Source organism: Bubalus kerabau, chromosome 9 (genome assembly GCF_029407905.1).
Source record: "Bubalus kerabau isolate K-KA32 ecotype Philippines breed swamp buffalo chromosome 9, PCC_UOA_SB_1v2, whole genome shotgun sequence".
NCBI lineage: Eukaryota > Metazoa > Chordata > Mammalia > Artiodactyla > Bovidae > Bubalus > Bubalus kerabau.
In genome coordinates, this window is record NC_073632.1 from 42,188,645 (window position 1) to 42,208,557 (window position 19,913).

Genomic DNA, 19,913 nt, shown 5'->3' on the forward strand with positions numbered 1-19,913 from the left:
ATTGCAGAAATTTAGGAAGAATTACATTTATTTATTGTATTGGAAGAATTCAGGAAGCTTGCAAGCTACCATTCTTCACCCCTATGATATGGGAGACGTAACTCACCACAACATTAAATGCATTCACTGATTTTTCTAGTCATTTAAAAATGAGCTCTTTCTAACCTAGGACAATTAACAGCCTATGTAATTTTAAAAGGATATTTCATATATTTGCAATTGTTTTAATGTAATTGGTCCTTGACTATGTATTAAAACACAGTTTAAATAAGAATACCCACAGAATCTCTAATTAATTCATCCCATACCTTCTGGAATCAGGTAGGCACATTAATTATAAACAAATAAATTTAAGCTAATCAAGAAGTGACAGGAAGTTTGTTCTCAAATTTTGAACTTCTGAAAGTAAATTATTACATAATTAGAATTCCTCACATAATTATACTACAACTTTGGTTTTCATACAGGTTTGGGCAATTTGCTGGTTATTGGATAAGATCTTGTTTATCAATTGCCAGTTAATCCTATCACATTTACTTTTAGCTCTTCGAGCTCCTAATTGTCCTAAAATGGAAAGAAATCTTAATTGGAGGAAATCTCTTGCTGGCAAAAGGTTTTAACCACTTGGGGGTCAGTCAGAACCTAAGACCTGATGATAATAATACAAGTGTGTTAAACAAGGGGGAAAGAAATCTCAACAATCAAGATGATACTGTTTACTCAAGGCAGCAAATTATTTTTTCTTTGGTTAGATTGTATCTATAAATATTTTTCTTCTAACTTTAAACTTGGAAGTTACTAGGTCTTTGAAACTAGAGACCATTCAGAAGCCACTGACAACATAAATAACAAGCAATCTTTCCCCCTCAATCACACAAACATACACAGTATATGAAAATCTGGCTTCTGAGATTTCATGTCCCTATGAATTCATTCCTTAAATCACAGAGTTAGTACAGTAAGAAGAAAAAGACAAAAATCTACCAACTAGGCTGAGCTGCCATCCTCTCCATGTAGTCTTTGGCCATATCTCGGGCTTCCATGTTCTCAGGATACAGCACACAGAACATTGCTAAGGCCCCCAGGTTGTTGCCGTAAATCTCATTCCAGCGGGCGCTGTATTCCTTGGGATCCCAAGGAGGGAGGTACTCCAAGGGGCTGGACAGCATGGTGTTCACGGCCTCAGTGAGCCGGGCGGCAATGTGCTCGTGGGAGCTGGCAGCCCTCAGCTGGAGCTCGGCCACCTCCGCCCTGGAGAAGTACAGCATTGGGTGGCTGTCATAGTTGGCATTGGTGAAGGGGATCATGACTTCTGGATTCTCGTCGGTGACGCAGGCTGACACGAAGCAAAACAAACATATGAAAAACACACTGGGAGCCCCCCGTGTGTGAGTCCTCATCGTGGCATCAGATCTCCAAATCTCCAAGGCAGCCAAACCATCTTCGAAAGATCCTACAGGAGAATAAAAAGGAGAGAAGGTTATGTCAGCCAGGGGACCATGGTGAAGCAGGAAATATACGGTAGGCAGCCACCTTGCATATTATGAAAATTAAGCTTAAGAATTTTCAGATATTTCAAAAATGCAACAAAAATTTGAACTAGAAAGAAACCAAAACCTAATAATTTAATTACACAGGATACATCAGATATATTCATTGTGGAAAACAGAACTTTGGACTTGGGAAAATGGTGTAATATTTGCTAGAGTAGAGAAGAAAAACCCTAGCTGGCATTCTTCTCACATTTTATCACACAAAAGCGTTTCAATCTTATGGTATTTTTGGACATTACTATGAAGGCTACAATAACCAAAAGCTGGTGGTGAAATGTCTGGGAATCTGAATGGACGTTAGGAAAAAAATAAGAAAATCCTGTCTTAATACAGCCTCCTGCACTCTTAAGTTCTCCCCTCCTTCTAACATTCTCCATTCTGAATGAGGGATTAGGATCAATACATCTATATGAATGTGAGCAGACAAAATATTATGAGTAAGGCTGAATATCCTCTTTGTGTCAGCAGAAGGTGGGGACAGGACTAACAGAAGTAGGGTAAACATCTGCTAAGCCCGTGCGTTCCCTGAGATGACATCAGCAGGCATGCAAGGCAAGATCAGACATGGGGCTGCTGGGACTGGAGACTGACATGCCTTCATTCAGAAAATACAATTCCAAACTTAAAAGGCTGAAAGAATGCGTGTGCATTTTCCCATTATTATTTGAAACTACTGTCTACTTTTTTTAGTTCGCACTCGGGATTTTGGTGTCATTCAGTTAAGTCAGACATTTAAACCAAGCTCACATCTTTTCTTAAACTGCTTAACTTTCTTGAAAATCCTTTTCTTCAGTGGCAGCTTTGCTCACTAGTTAAAGAATGTCTTTCAAAGTAGGAACATTAAAAAAAGAAACCCCTCAGCCTGGTCTATGTCCCACATCTGGGATAAAGCAGGCATAAAATCCCCCGGAGGCAAGTTAGGGAATTCTTAAAATTCTTCAGAGGGGAAAGGTTATGGAAAGCAGACCAGAAAAAGACAGTTTTATGTAAATAATGAACAGTAGTTTTCAATTATTAAAGGGAGAAACTGATGGGGAAAAAAATCAATCTCCCCAGCTGAACGCAAACCATTTTTCCAAGGAAAATCTGCCTCATCACATTCAGAAGAAAGAAAACCAAGGGTTTAAGACACATTGGAGAACAATCCATACTCTTAACTTGGTCTGTGTCCAAGTGATGCAACACAGCATCATTTGCGGATGCTGGCATAAATTCTAGTATTCTTTATATTTCTGAATGTGCTTTAGCCTATATATAAAAAAAGTCAGTGGCAGTGTGTGTGTTAAGTATTTTAGACTTCAAGAACAGAACTTTTAATGAATACAAAATGAATATAGCCAAGCTACATACAATATATAAAATAGAAATAACTCTTGGACTCTACCCGTATTATGTCTAGCACCCAAATCTTCAAGGCGGCTGGCTGGATCCTTCAAGGTCAGAGAGCTTGCCAAAAGAAACAGTCTTCGGTGGTTATGTCTGAGGAGGGGTGTGGTCTCTGGTAACACAAGAGACGTGGCTTGGTCTGAAAGCTCACTCCCCACCACCCTCACCCTGGCGTTTATTTTCTGCTCCTAAAGAGAACAAGTGCGCTAATTTAAAAAAAAAGCCTGCATATATTAAATCCCCAAAGGTCTAAAACTGGATGGGGCCATCGATGCAATTAGCACTGTGAGGGTCTTAGGCACCCAGGGTGAGGATGGTTTGGAGGTTTCTCCTTTAACTGACCTCTACATAGATAGAACTGAGAATCTTCTCTGAACTACTGGTTTTTAAATGTGCAGCTCAGGTTCTAGGTGGGTAAGCAGGTGGCGTGGGGTATGGAGGGATGGGTTGGAAGCTCTGTGAAGACTAGAATCTGTATCTCAGATTTTGTACATGCTAAGTTGCTTCAGTCATGTCTGACTCTTTGCAACCCCGTGGACTGTAGCCCACCAGGCTCCTCTGTCCATGGGAATCTACAGGCAAGAATATTGAAGTGGCTTGCTGTGCCCTCCTCCAGGGGATATTCTCGATCCAGGGATTGAACCTGGCTGGGTCTCTCATGTCTCCTGCACTTGCAGGAGGGTTCTTCTATACACACATTCCCTAAAAGGGGCTAAGGCTGATATGTTTTATTATCTTACTTTCTCTTTTTCTAAGAAAAAAAAAAAGTTGTATTTTTAAATTTTTGGCTGCACCCTGCAGCATGTGGGATCTTAGTTCCCCAACCAGGGATCAAACCCACCCCCCCTGCATTGGAAGGCAGAGTCTTAATCTCTGAGAAGTCCTTGATTTGTTATATTCTCTTTCTCCTGCCTTATGTACAGCACCCTCCTACCCAGGTCTGGAGTCGCTGAGGTTAGAGAAGCTGCTCCAATGAGACCCTCCCAGTGCAGGACTGAACCACGCTGTGATCGCAGCCACTTCTACCACATGGCTTCCAGTTACATAGGACATGCCCGAGTATATTTAAACTAGAAGCGTTACTCCTGAAGCACAGACCTCATTAAGATGTTGTTTTGGGAATGATGCCATCTCAATATGCCAACTGTTACTGAAGGTTCCCTAGTTATTGCTTCAAATTCATGTGGAGGTGTCAGGGCAGCAAGGCTTGGGTTACCACACATTGAAAACATTCCTGTTGGAATACATGTGGGCCAGGGTACAACCCACAGAAATTCTGCTAAATGATCATCTACGAAGACGGAGGAGAAAAGACTATGACGCTCACAGGGGCACAAACTGTGCTGCTCTCCTTACGGCATACATGCAACCAGCTATGAAGGCCTTTGCTGATCTACCCAAAGAGTTAACATCTCCTGTATCTGGCTGATGGCTGTATTACATGGGACTGTTTCAGCTGTTTATGCCAGACCTCACCAAAGAGGGGACCACAGCTTCCTTTTTGCATCACAGGGGTTAGCAGTGTGTGCCCGGCATGTACAAGGCAGTTCACAGACACTGAACTTCTGGGCTTAGGAAGTGATAGAGGGGATCTTATCACTAAAATGAGCAAGGAGAAATCTTACTCCTCCTTACTTGAAGCTAAAGCAAGTTCAGAATTTTCGAGATACAGTTTCTGCGAGGAAACAAATAGAGAAAAATACTCATGAGGCCTAGACACTCCTGTAGCCTAAAAAACATTCAGTAGTTTACCAAAAAAAGAAAGAAGAAAAGAAATGAAACTTAACTAAAGTCTTTAGGCTGGTAACCCAAAGGGAGACCTAGTTCTCATCTACCATCTTAAATCTGTCTAGGTTTTTATTGAAAAGCCCCTATATCCAGGTTTCGGGTTTCCCTTTAACCATCTACCTTCGGTGTTCTGTGTACCCTCTCTGCCAAGGGAAGAGCTGGAATTAGATGAAAGGAGCATTTCTCAAGGTAATTTTAGGTGGACACTGGTGTCTAGGCTTTATGCTAACTTCATGTACTTATTTCAGTGCACATTAGGAAAAGCTATAACTATCATATCAAACCAGATTTCAACAGACACATAAAGTTCCTGTTTAAAATACATTTAAGTTTAAAAGAAAAGCAAATGGATAAGGCAAAAACTGTTGAAGGTGGTGCCTGAATGACCAAAGTTTGGAAGATGCTGAAAATGCTGAGTGAAACAATGGTTATTAAAGGCTAAAGAGTTTACCAAAATGACCAACCGTGACTCTCCCCATCTCTTTAACACCGCCAGTTCCCTTACATCTTTAAGCTGCCCTTGGCCCAGTTCAGGAGCAAGGCACCCTCAAAATGGCAAAATCGTGAGCTCTGCTCAGAGGCTGCCTATGTGTAGTGCACAGTTTACTCATAATTCAGTTCTCAGAATGGTTCTGAATGACCCTTTTTAGCCTCATTTCCCCCAACAGCCTTTCTTTCCTCTTCTCTTCCACCAACTCTCTCTCCTAATTCAGTTTTCCTTCCCATTCTTTCATCTCACTCGACACAGCTCAGAGAGCAAAACATTCCTAATTTTAGACCTAATCAATGAATACAGTACAGTTGAGATAATTCAGACAGAAATATAATCATTTATCTGCTTGTATGCACCACATATATCTGCAGCAGTCCAACTGGCATTATGCTAAGGCCAAGTCAAATAACGTAAAAAGGATTTAACAAACTGCCCGAATTCCAATTATCTTAAGTAGGTCCACAACGGAGCAACAATAAGCCTAAAGTTATTTTGCTTTAACTCTGGTTCCAACAATCCACTGCAGATACTATGACTGCTGACACAAAGCAATTTTGTGTGAAATGCTCTTCACATATTTAATAACGTAACGTGGCAAAACAGTACTACGAGTTACTCTCACAATATCTCAGCATATATATCTAGAGACAGAAATAAACCTGAATCTCCTAAGGCGTAAACCAAAGTTCTCTCCTTTAGCCAAATGTTTAACATTCAATAACATTAAAAGTTTCCATTTTTGTCGTCCTTACACAAAGAAAGCACAGAAAGCATATGCCGAGAAGGAAAAGAATTGAAAACTATACCAGCACGTTGGGTTTCAAAAATGAAGTGGGTTTCCAAACAGTCTGGGGTGATTTATAAACGAAACACACAGTAGTACAAAAGTTCTTTCAGTTCCTCTGGTTTCAGAAATATAGAAAGTATAAAGATGGAAGTAAGAAATCACCCTATAGAAAGTAAACCATGTCCCAAATTAAGATGGATTTAAAAACCCCTTAAAATATGTGCCAAGTCTAAGGAGCACAGCACTAATTAACATTATGGGCGTGGAGTTGGGCAGACTTGTGTATAAGTTCCAGCTCTGTTGTCTACTGGTTTTGATCAACTGACTTCAGCTCTCAGAAGCCCCATTCTCTCATTCATAAAATGGTCCCAACTTCCTGAGGCAAATAAATATTATATAATGCACTCAGCATAGAACCTGACATGAAATAAGAGCTCCATAAATATTTGTTATTTTTAACAAAAAGGAAGACGTTTCAGACATGCAGAATTATATTAACCTAATGATACTAAAGCTGAAACTCCAGTACTTTGGCCACCTCATGCAAAGAGTTGACTCATTGGAAAAGACCCTGATACTGGGAGGGATTGGGGGCAGGAGGAGAAGGGGACGACAGAGGATGAGATGGCTGGATGGCATCACTGACTCAATGGACGTGAGTCTGAGTGAACTCTGGGAGTTGGTGATGGACAGGGAGGCCTAGCGTGCTGCAATTCATGGGGTCGCAAAGAATCAGACACGACTGAGCGACTGAACTGAACTGACCCATAAAATATTTTATTTGAAAAAAATTAAATATCATAAGTAAAAGAATGAGAACTAGAGATGTCAACTGACTAGGGCAAGGTCATGCCACATGTTAAGAGACTTAGCTGAAACTAGAACTCAAGGCTCCCGATTCTTTAAGGCATCATTCATAGTAAGCTCAACGCTCATTGGAAAGGAAAGCGTATAATCCTTGACATTTTTCAAAAATTTGTTGGGGGTTTTGCCCCCAAAGAAAAGCATAAACATTAAATGAACTATTAACTGAGTTTGATTGCTTTCCAAGGCCAGTTAATTATTCTCGGTGTACAAAAAGTGACTGCTTATTACTGTATTCTTTGGAAAGAAAGGCACAATGATACAGTAAGTGCTGGGAAAAACAATCTCTGGTTGGGGAGCTATTTCCTAGTAACAGGTTTATATCATGGAAGGAGTACAAGAGTACTTGGAGGATATCTACTGCCATTGCCAGAGTTAATGATTTCACCTCAGTCCAGGGTCTGATCTTGGCTCAGACTATCATCTCAGCTGATCATCCTAGGAGATGGCAGCTGATGTTATGATAATAAAACTAAATTCCTCCTCCCTCAGCATATATAAAACCAGAATGTCAGTGCATTCATTTTCAGAAATACAACGATCAAGAAGACTGGGAAATATTTTCTGGCTTCATTAGAAAAATACACAGGAAGCAGAAGTATTAGATAATTGCCTGGTGTATAAGGAATCAGAACCAAGGCAGTGGGAAGGGCCCTGGGCTTGGAGCAATTCAAACGGTCAAGAATACCACCATAACTGCACTTGAATGGAGTCTGCGTTGTCAGCCCCTGTCACAAATGCCCCTGGGATACCACTAAAAATAAATGCTAAAAAATGAATTGTAATAGGGTGATTGCAGTCATGAAATTAAAAGACGCTTACTCCTTGGAAGGAAAGTTATGACCAACCTAGATAGCACATTGAAAAGCAGAGACATTACTTTGCCAACAAAGGTCCGTCTAGTCAAGGCTATGGTTTTTCCTGTGGTCACGTATGGATGTGAGAGTTGGACTGTGAAGAAAGCTGAGCGCTGAAGAATTGATGCTTTTGAACTGTGGTGTTGGAGAAGACTCTTGAGAGTCCCCTGGACTGCAAGGAGATCCAACCAGTCCATTCTGAAGGAGATTGGTCCTGGGTGTTCATTGGAAGGAATGATGCTAAAGCTGAAACTCCAGTACTTTGGCCACCTCATGCAAAGAGTTGACTCATTGGAAAAGACTCTGATGCTGGGAGGGATTGGGGGCAGGAGGAGAAGGGGACGACAGAGGATGAGATGGCTGGATGGCATCACTGACTCGATGGACGTGAGTCTGAGTGAACTCCGGGAGTTGGTGATGGACAGGGAGGCCTGGTGTGCTGCAATTCATGGGGTCACAAAGAGTTGGACACGACTGAGCGACTGAACTGAACTGAATGTTATTTAGGAAAGAAGAGTAAAAGTGCACCACCAACCCCTCCCCAGAGCTCCTGTACCACCTCCACTAAGCTCAGCTCAACAGTAACCATTCTAGTTTGCCCAACCCAATGGACAGGCCCAACAGTTAATACTGTGTTGGCCAAAAAATTCGTTTGGGTTGGCCTATAAGCCGAACAAACTTTTTGGCCAACCAAATATATGTCAAGGATAGCTGACCCTCCCACACTAGAACTGGAGGTGCCCTTATTGATGAAGGACTAAAACAGTCTAGTAAACCAGACAACTGAACGCCCCTGACATTGTACCTTATGCCCTGGTAAACACGTAGACCTTGCAGAAGTTTGCAGCTACAGCTCCTCCTTCTTCACGCTTCCAATGAAACCCAAGTTGCCTTCCTGTTTAGGCCTCCAGTCAGGTTTTAGGCAAACCAATGGTCTGAGAGCACTAATATCTCCCAGCAGAGCTGTATATTTCCTTCTCTGATCTATTTTAGGGTTTGACTCTCAAAGAAACCTATTTCCAAGTATTTGAGAAACATCTTGCCGTGGTCTCACACATACTACTGCACCGTTTCCATATGTTTTAAGTAGAATATATATATATATATATATTTAAAGTTCTCCTCGCTTTTCTATTTAAATTTTATTAAATGCATCATTAGGATAATTTTAAAAATTATTTTTCCTCAATATCAAAATAAAACCTTATAGGTCCTTGGTAGACTTTTGTAGTGAAATAAATCTAACATTATTCTTAAATATATCAAATGCTAAGAAAACATATGGTTTTGGTACCATACAATCATTCCCTAAAATTATACTCCCTGATGTGTAAAGCCTATGGACTCAGCCAAAAAAGAAAAATTTAAAAACCAAGCACTCTTAATCAAAATGAAAGTTCTTTTTTTTCCTGACGGCTTACTGTTTCCTTATTTAAGGGTGAAATGAAATATATCTCCCCAAAAAGTCATTTCCAAACAAAGGTCCACAATATGAAATTATAACATGCGGAACCCCAAGAATTTACACAAACTACTGAGGGAGTAATCATAACCCTGAACCCACACAGCAAAACCACACTGTGTATAATAATGGTGTTCACCCCCTTCACACTCAACGCTGGAGAAGCTTTAGGTTAAGTCTGTAAGTTAAGAGCAGCCCTGCACAGTCAAAGAAAATTTCCATGTGTCTCTAGGAGGGTTGTTTAGAAGATTCCACCTTTTCTCATTCCACATTTTCTCCGAAGTTCACATCTTTGCAACATCAACAATAGTAACTGTATAACTTCTTTATATAAGAAGAAGAATTAAGCTAGATTATATTTTTAAATGGTCATACATATTTTCTGGTGTCAAATCTGAAATCTCCATCTCGCATGCACCGCAGACTTTTGTTTGAGTAATTTAGTAGCTATCAAACAGACGGTATAATTCAAGCGGAGAGTTTTGCCTGCTACACATTCCTACAAAACTAAAAACCATTAAGATTCTGCTTTTGAGAGAGTGGTTGTCCTACAGAAAGCAGAGAGGAAGTAAAATTTTCATGGAGGCAAAGAGAGAACAGGACAGAGAGTAGGGGGAGAGAAGTATCTACATCGTCACTGATGAGACTACTAGAGTACTGAATTTTGCCTGCAAAAATGCTCAAAGAGAAAATGAAATGGTTTTATACTTTCTAAGACAAGCTATAAGTAAATTCTAGTTTATCTAGCAGTGTAACAGTTGGATATCTTCTGATTGGTACTTGCTGCAGTTTTAATGGATTTTCTTAATGATGACATTGGACGACAATAACCTATTTTCAGAATTTTTTATTCTTACATTATTTTCAGAACAATCTAATGCTGAGTATGAAAATGAAAGTCACTCAGTCGTGTCCAACTCTTTGTGACCCCATGGATTATACAGTCCATGGAATTCTCCAGGCCAGAATACTGGAGTAGGTAGCCTTTCCCTTCTCCAGGGGATCTTCCCAACTCAGGAATCGAACCCAGGTCTCCCGCATTGCAGGTGGATTCTTTACCAGATGAGTCACCAGGGAAGCCTAAGAATACTGAAGTGGGTAGCCTATCCCTTCTTCAGCAGATCTTAGTATAATTAAGTGTATTTCTTTTTTGGCATTCCGAATCTTTTAAAAAGTGGTAGCTTATGTATTTTAAGTTTTCCACTGTATTGTTTTCCAGAATTGGAATACCAATTCCCTACCTATACTGGGAGTAAGACTTTCTTGTATTTATTCATTAATTCAGCTATGTATTGAGCAGCTATAAACCTAGAAACTATATTAGGTATGAGGCTACAATGTAAAATTTCTCCCTTAGTCCAAAGCAATTTATTTAACTTATTGTACCTGGCCCCAAAGAAAATTAGCAATCTTTTTTGTTTTGAAAATTTTTTGTAATCAAAGATTTTTCTAGAAGAGTCTCAAAAACTAGCTGTGACTTTCTCAGCAATAGCTTTAAACATGAAAACACTATTTTCTGGCATAACTGACTAAAAGCATAAAGCATGTAAAGAAGATGAATAAAGATAATGAAGCCAAGAGCTAAATATAACCTCATACAGTTTCAAGTAACAGTTAATTTAAACCAGGAAATGTCCATGAAAAGTAAAGGAAAAATTTTCTTCCTGCCACAGATTCATAAGGGCAGACTGGTGAGGCAGTTAAGAAGGCTGGCCCAGGGGTCAGAGTGGCTTTTTTCACCAGTGTGACTGTGGACAAGCTAAACCAAATCCCTTACTTAAAATGAAGAGGACAATGGTATTTGTCTCACAGGCTGGTTGGGAGATTAAACGACATAACACCTATAAAGTAATTAACACTTTCTGGTAAGGGTTCCCCCGAAATGCTAGTTCTCATCATTCACCTCAGAACCGGATTAGTGATTGAGGGCACAAGCGGGAGCCAGACTTAAGAGTTTGAATCCCAGCACCACCACATCCTTAGCGACGTTCCTGTTTCCTCCTCTGTAAAATGGGTAGAATAATAGATTCCTCACAGGCTTTCTGTGATCTTAAATTAGCTTCAAGCACTAGAAGGGTCACTGGGATTTAGAAAGTGTTCCATAAACGCTAGCACTTGTCACCGTCTTGCCAATAAGAACACCAAGGTCAGTCCACATGAGAGAAGGCGCGCCATGACACCAGGAGGAAGTGCTCACAAACCATCACTCACAGGTTATTTTTAAAACAGGTACAATGCACCATGTATTCATAACCTTGTAGAGTCTTCAAAAGCCTACAAATATCAGCTATTTTGACAAATATAAAGTATTTGATGCCAAGAAGTTGGTCTTTCTTCCTGCTCCATGGCACATTTATAACTTTGAGGCTACACATTCCAAGTAACTGAACACATGTGAGGAGAAAAGAAGTTTCTACATTTAATACTATTTCTTCGGCAACCAAATTTTATACAGAGAGATAAAGCTTCCTGATAAATAATTCTGATTGTATATGTGCTCACCCAGTCAGAAAAATATCCTAAACATAGAAACAACAGTCTTGAAGTTTAAAGATGAAAAACTTACTTCTGAATTTAAAATTTTTAAGTCTTATGTTTGATCGAAATACATTTTCTACTTCCCATGAAAGTGAAAGAAAGTGAAGTTGCTCAGTCGTGTCCGACTCTTTGCAACCCCATGGACTGTATAGCCTACCAGGCTCCTCCGTCCACGGGATTTTCCAGCAATAGTATTGGAGTGGGCTGCCATTTCCTTCTCCAGGAGATCTTCCCAACCCAGGGATTGAACCCAGGTCTCCCACATTGTAGGCAGACGCTTTACTGTCTGAGCCACCAGGGAAGTCATAAATGGCATTATATATTAATTTTCAGTTAGCAATGTAATTCTTTGAATTTGTGGACATAAGTATCTTTAATTCTGTAACCAAATCTCCTCCTTTGATTTTTGAGCTATATGACTTCTTTTCTTAGCACCTGTGATGGTTACTTTTATGTGTCAACCTGACTGCAGCCATACAGTGCTCAGATATTTGATGAAATGTTATTTCTGGTTGTGTCTGTGAAAGGTTTCCTGAAGAGATTAGCATTAGAAGTGGTAGACTGAGTAAAGCAGATTGCTGTTTCAAATGCAGGTGAGTCTTGTTCAATTCACTGAGGATCTGAATAGAACAAAAAGGCAGAGGAAGGGAGAAATCCCTTCTTCCCTCCCACTCCCTCCCTTTCTCTCTGCCTTACTGATGAGCACGGACATCATCTCCTCTTGCCCTTAGATTGGAACTTATACCATCAACCTTTCCCGGGTTCTAGCTTGCAGGCAATCAGCTTCCATAGCTGCATGAGTTGCATGAGTTAATTCTTCTGCCTCAACATCAACTTCCAGACTACCCTCTCTCCTTTCTACCTCTTTCCTGACTCCAATCAATACCACATACTTGGAGGTCAATGCCTCTATTTTTCTAGCCCAGTATCTGCAAACTTCTGTGGGATAAGTCATGACAACAATTATATATTTTTCAGGCAAAGTACCACAAAATACATTTAACTTCTCATACATAATCTACTCTGGTTCATTCATTTACCTATTTACCTAAAACTATGCATACTGAATATGTCCTTATATCATAAATTTACCCTTTAATGATAATGACTCTAGGAAGCACTAATACCATGTTCAAAGCCCTACCTAGCTATGCAGGAAAGGGTTAACTCAAATCCTACACATTTCTAAGAAAGGACTGGCCCATGTCTGGTTCATGGGAGATGAGTTCTGAGCTCTCATTATATTCTATGTGATGAGGATTTTGGGGTGCCTGAGGCCTTGGGCCATGTGGTACTATTAAGATGGGACAGTTTATACTAACAATGGGATTCACAATGAACTGTCTTTGCTCTGGGGGACCAGAATCTGAATAGCTACAGTCAGTCATGCAGGCGTTACAAGCTTCCACGACTGAACCCCAGTAAAAATCCCTGAACGCCAAGGCTCAAGTGAGCTCCCCTGGCTGGCAACTCTTTGTGAGTGTTGTCACATATTCGTGCCAGGAGTGGAACTTCATTAGCAGAGGACAGTGGAAGCCTGTGCCCAGCTCCTCCCAGACTTCAGCCCGTGCACCTTTTCTCTTCGCTGATTTCAGTCTCTATCCTTCAGCTGTGTTAAACTATAACCACAATTGTAACAGCTTTTTGAGTCCTTCTAGTGAATCACCGAGCCCCACCGTGGTCCTAGGGAACTCCCTGACCTCCTTTTCAGTTCAATGATCTAAATTTCTGTTAGAATTCTGAAAGTCTTGCTATAGCACTTTGTCCCATTACATAAGAAAATGTCATGATACTTTTCACCAACTCTTTCTCCTTACTCAACTTCTGATATTGTTCTACTTTAAACCCCCCAATATGATTGTGTCCAAGGATGTTGCTATTGAAGTACAGGACACAGCAGAATACTGGACTTAGGATTAAACAACTTAAAAGCTTTAGATATTGTCTAAAAATGAAATACATAATGTTAGGTGGAAAAGCTTAGAAGATTTTCGCTAGGAAGTAATTTGCTGGCACTAAACATACAATTCCAGTTCATTTGTTTAAAATTAAAATGTCATTTATTGGATGGCATGTATGCAGTGATGCTTTTAACACTATGCACAGTTCTTTTTCATCTCTTACTTATATTTAAGCATTCTTCCATTTTTTAATCTTCTACTTTTTTTTTTTTTTTTGCCGTCTTCACATTCTCAAACATTTTTATGTGTACTTTTGTTCTCATTCTCATTTTTGTCTCACGGATCATAGTTCCTTGGCATTAAAATCTCTGAGTACTTTCCAAATGTCCTCCTATGAATCATAATCAAAACTCAGAATACCACAGACTTGGTTTGTAGAACAAAGATACAGAGATGTAATTAACCCAAAGACGCAGGCACTGCTGTCTCAGACTTCCCCATCTCAGTCTCAGTTACTGGCAATCAATCCTGCCAGAAATTCAGGCCCAAACTCCCTTCTTTCCCTTCCCCACTTTGTCTCCATATTCAAACCATCAGCAAATTCTGTTGGTTCCATTCTCAAAATACATCCAGAATCCAGCCACTTTCGTCACCACCATAACAGCCTAAGCCACATCATGTCTTGCCCAAATCACTGCAATAGCTTCCAAACTAATCTCCCTGTCTTCGCCCTCACCTACAGTGGTCATTCTCGACACAGGACCCAGAGCTGACCTGTTCAACCATAACTCAGATTATGTCACCACTCTGTTTAAAACCCTCCAAAGGTTTCCCATCTCATTCAGAGTCAGCACCAAAGTACCAACATGCATGCCTGCTCAGTTGTGCAAGTCATGTCTGACTCTTCAAGAACCCGTGGATTGTTGTCTGCCAGGCTCCTATGGCTGTGGGATTTGCCAGACAAGAATACTGGAGTAGGTTGTCATTTCCTCCTACAGGGGATCTGCCCGACCCAGGGATTGAACTTGCATCTACTGGGTCTCCTCCATTGGCAGGTGGATTCCCTACCACTGCATCACCTGGGAAGTCCCAAGGTATCACCAGTAGTTCTCAAGTCATTATGTGGAGTCTCCACATCCTACAACTCTCCCCCTCTTTCCCCTCCCAGTCACATGGCCTCCTTGCTATCCTCATACACATGTGGGCGCTCCATCCCCAGTGCCCGTGTGCTTGTTCCTCCCCCAGATGTCTACATGGCTTGCTTCCTCACTTCCTTTAAGTATTTGCTCAAATATCACTTTCTCAGTGAGGCCAGATGTGACCATCTCATCTAAGTTATATCCTTACCACATTTAACCACCATCACTCCCTAAACTCCCTTCTGGGTTTTATTTTCCTTCATGGCACTTATAACTCTCTAATTACTATACAACCTACTTATTTTTTGTGTGTGCCTGGCTTCCCCCTCTAGAATGTGAGCTCCATGAGGGCACTTTGTTGCTTTTTGCTATATCCCCACCACCTAAGCATGCCCAGCACTTAAGAAACAGAAAATATTTATGGAATTGATGAATTTAATAAACGTGTTTAAGATGCAAAGCTCTAAATACTCAGAGATAACTAAACATACCGTTAGATAACTATATAAATACAACTACATAAAAAGAAGAAATAAAGATCTTTTGAGTATAACTTTTGGAGGTAAAATGTATTACAATGCCTGAACCTTAAAAGACTGCTGAGTGTGATTATTAATGACAGAGTTGACTGAGAGCTGCCCTCTGCCCAGTGCCCTTTCAACCCTCACTCAGGCAAAGCCCCACGTATACCCTTGACTGTGGTTGGCTCCCGTACCCACAAGCCCACCATGTCCTGGTAAACGTGCCTGGCCCGCCTCTGACCACAGTCCACTCCTGGAGGATTCCCTGCTGTTTCCCAGCATTCCACAAGTGGTTTTCATGGGTTTCCTCAGAGTTTTCTCCTAAATGTCACCTCAAAACTTTCAACCCCTTTTGCATGGGATTAGACATTCCTGCCCCTCCCCTTTCTCCTCAAGCTCAGACCAGCCAGGCCTCGCTTCATGCATGATGACTGCATATGCTAAGACTTTCACTGAGGATCTTCTGTTTGGAAATTTAAAGTAATTTCCTTCATGTCCCTTCTTTTAACCACATTCCCAAAGACTTTCATCATAACGTAATGGTTTGTTATAAAGGTTTTATTATTGCTATTATTTGGATATTTTATTTTAAATTGGAGGATAATTGCTCTGTAATGTGTGTTGCTTTCTGCCCTACAACAACGTGAATGAGCATTAATTATAATGCTCATTGAGTCTTGAGTCTTGAGTCTTCCACCCCACCCCTCTAGGTCATCACAGAGCACCAGGCTGAGCTCCCTGTGCTATACAGCAGCTTCCCGCTGGCTATCTATTTTACACATGATAGTGTATATATGTCGAAGCTACTGGAAAATTTTTTTTAAAAATCCTCTGTACTGCTAACATTTCTTTTATGCAGAGATGTCAAAAGAATAAGGGTGCTTTCTAATGAATTATTCTTCCTTTCACACCTACATTATTCCTATTATTTTGTGTTAAAAACTTCTTGTAACAGTTTTTATAGTTCGGTCTATAAAACATTATTAGTCAAGAAACAATTTTTGCGGAGATATGTTACTAGATAGTGGAGACCATGCATGCTGTGACGAATAAGACAATAATTTCTGAATTGATGGTGACAGATTCACAGGCCAAAACACATTTTCCAGCAAGAAATAGCCCAACTCAGAGCCTGAAACTGCCACATATTTAATGTTTGTGTCTGTATGTTCCAGGTCATGAACATTTAACTTGGTGTCTATAACCTCATATCGGTGAATTTACTGCGTTTTTTCCTGACTTTAGCATTCTACTCTGGTAGTGGTAGCCCCATTCTTTGTATCTCTTAAACTAGGAATACACCTCTCATATCCACCCTACTCATTTCACCCCATCTCTGCTCATGGCCAGATTCTACCTAGCTATTTCTTTTAGTCAAACCTGAAGGAATTCTCTTCATCTATGCTGGAGAAAACTCCTCTTGTACTGATTTTATTTCTTAGACCTTCTTCTCATGTCCTGTCCTACATGAATATGGAGACTAGATGACCATCTGCCAGGTCAATTCCTGAGTTAAATGGGACAGGGGGCAGAGATGACACCTAAGATGCTCCAAATTAAAGATTCTGTGAAGTAATTTTGACTCTTTCAGTGATACATCCTGTATTGTGCTCTCCATGGAGGCTGAAAGCCATTCTCCCCAACCCACAAGCAAGATGGGAACCAGCCTCTTCCGTTCCTGGAGCCACCTTAGTTTTCTCAGTGACTCGCCAGCGATGACTCTCCTGGTGTGTTCATCTCTTGCAATTGTTATTTGTCTCTACTCTTTTTAATCTTCATGGGTCATTTCTATTGTTTTGGAATAGCTCTCAACCTCTCAGTGACTTGGGAAACTCAACCCTACTAAAAACCTGTGTGCATGCATCTGTGGTCGTGTCCGATTCTTTGCAACCCAATGGACTGTAGTCCCCAAGGCTCCTCTGTCCATGGGACTGTCCAGGCAAGAATACTGCTGTGGGTTACCATTCCCTTCTCCAGGGGATCTTCCCAACCCAGGGATCAACCCACATCTCCTACATCTCCTGCACTGGCAGGCAGATTCTTTACCATTGGCACCACCTGGGAAGCCCAGAGGCATCAATTTCTATCTTACCTCACAGCTGCATATCTACTCACTTACTCATTTTCAATTAACTCCTCAGCAAAATCCTTATTCTGAAACATTAGATTTTTGCCTCTTCTCAAAAGTATTCAATTCTTCCTTTATTGCCTATATTTGGGGACAGTGACACATCATCCAAATTTACAGAGAAAATTGAAATTATCTGGTGTAAGTATAATGTCCCTAAACTTACCTTAATATCTTTATCTCTAATCCTAATGGAAAGAAGTCATGGAGAGTGCCATCTTGGAAAGATAGAAGAAAGGCAAAGAGATCTTTTCAGGACTTAAGGAGCACACAAATATCCACGGCCAATCATGCACGATGTGTCCACTGCTGTTCAGGAAACGCAAGTCCAGACAAAGAGGAGACAGGCGAGCCATGGAGAGCTCGTTACTTATTTCCCGTGTAAAACCACAGAGGCCTCCTCTTTCTACAGTCCTTTAGGCATGCCATGGCATAGTATGGTAGACTCAAAAGACCTAACTGGAAATCAGTAATGGGTTGAATTGGGTCCTACAAAAATTCCTGTGTTGGAGTTTTAATACCCTCAAAATATGACCTTATTTGGAAACAGGGTCCAAATAAACCACAGATATAATTAAGATATAACAATTATAATTAAGTTAAGATGATGTCTCACTGGAGTAGGATGGGCTCCTAATCCAATACGATGGTTATCATTATAAAAAGGGGCAGTTTGATGACAGAAATGCATAAACAGGGAGAATGCCATGACAAGATGCAGCGTGAGACGAGGGTGAAGTGTCCACAAGCCAAGGAACATTGAAGACTGACGGAAACCACCAGAAGCCGGGAGAAAGGCATGGAGCTGGTTCTCTCGGCCTTGGAAGGAACCGATCCTGCTGATGCTTGCATTTGGGACTTCTAGCCTCACAGAACTGGGAGACAATAGATTTCTGTTGTGTGAGCCACTCAAGTGGAGGCACTTTGTTATAGCAGCCCTAATAAACTATACACAGTCCTAGTCCTACAATCTCATTCCTAAAATTGTTGCTGTTCACTAAGTTGTGTCCAGCTCTTTGCAACCCCATGGACTGCAGTGTTGGGGGCCGGCGTGAGGCACTCCGCCCATGGCAAAGGTCATGAGGAAGGAGGCTCGACATACGCAAAGGCGGGATCGAGCCTCAGGAGTCCCCCTGGAAATCCTCGAGCATCTACCCCCATAACCAGAGCCTGCCTACTTTACTACTTTGTGCTCTCACCTACACCTCTGGCTTTACGGGGGGCTGTCCCCCACCACCTCTTTCGGAGAAGGAGTTAACTTAGAGCTCCAGTTAATAATAATTCCTGGGCGTGATAGGAGTGTTTTAACCTACAAACTCCTCTGAAGGTTCTCTAGCCTGCCTGACAGGCTTGTCCGGCCACATGTGATTGCTCACAGCCTCCCAACCGTGAGAGGCACGAGATGCTTTAAACCTTCTAAAAACAGGTTCCTTAGAGAAGTTAGAAAATTATTAGTATAATGGGCTGATTAGAAATTGTATTGGTGAAGGGTTTTTTCATTTGTTGAGCCAATGTTTGTTGCTAAGTCTCCATATCCCCTGCCCTTATACACATTAATGAATATATAGAAGAAATAAGTATTAACCTTTGATATAAATCACGTTAGACCTTAGGCTAAGTAAATTCTTTCCTTAACTAAAACCCACTACACCCTCACCCTATAGGAATGTAACTTTATTTGGGTGGCGTCTGTTTTAAGAATAATCACCCCTGGAGAAATAAGTGTCCTGGTTGACTGACCGCTGTCACAAGGAGAGGGTCGTAAATTGTCAGCAGGCCCCCTGGCCAGAAGATGATGTAACACCCCTAAGACCTCTGTATACATTTGTATGAAGCACCTGACTTTGATAAAAGTCAGGACTGCTGACCCCGCGTGACTTTTGCATAACATCTCAGTGTATAAAAGTAGACCATGGAAAATAAAGAATTGGGATCAGTTCCTCGAAAGACTGGTCTCCCCATGTCTCTCTCTCTCTCTCACTCAGGTTGAGTCTCCATCTGGAGCGCGGAACCCACCATGCTTACTAATTATGCCTGGGCTTCTAAGATCCGACCGGGGAGGCCTCAGTGTCTCCTCTCCTTCGGGAGAACGGAAGGACGCCTGCGGCCTACGTAAGTGGTGCAAGCTTCTTGTCTTGAAGTTTTATTGGTCCCCCGCGTAAACCAAGCTACTCAGCCTCTTTTCTCCACTGAATTTTCCTACTGAGCTATCCTTATTCTATTCCTTAATTAACGTTTAATTAAGCAGTTGTTTCCTGACCCTCGCCTATGCCGTCTCTCCTTCGAATACCCTGGATCAGCTGGGGCTGGACCCCGGCACTGCAGCACTCCAGGCCTCATTCCATTCCTAAAGTAGGGATCGTAATTTTTATTATATCTACACCAAAGGCTGCTATAAACAATAAACATATATAGTGCTTACCAAATACTAGGAACTATGCTAGGTAGTTCACATGGGTTAACTCATTTAATCTTCACCACAATGCCGTAACACAG

At 41.1% G+C, this 19,913-nt stretch overlaps 1 protein-coding gene across 6 annotated transcripts in view; it reads right to left on the reverse strand.

Annotated features, from left to right (window-relative positions):
• The window catches only part of DSE (dermatan sulfate epimerase), a 76,965-nt gene that overhangs the window by 46,041 nt on the left and 11,011 nt on the right, over window positions 1-19,913 (reverse strand). For 5 of the 6 annotated variants that reach the window (XM_055535116.1, XM_055535114.1, XM_055535112.1 and 2 more), the window contains one exon: window positions 985-1,453. In XM_055535116.1, coding sequence (XP_055391091.1) covers window positions 985-1,400 — 416 coding nt within the window. In that variant the 5' untranslated portion in view covers window positions 1,401-1,453. Of the gene's footprint in view, window positions 1-984; window positions 1,454-2,937; window positions 3,000-19,913 lie in introns of all 6 variants that reach the window. The other variant, XM_055535115.1, reaches the window with a different exon arrangement.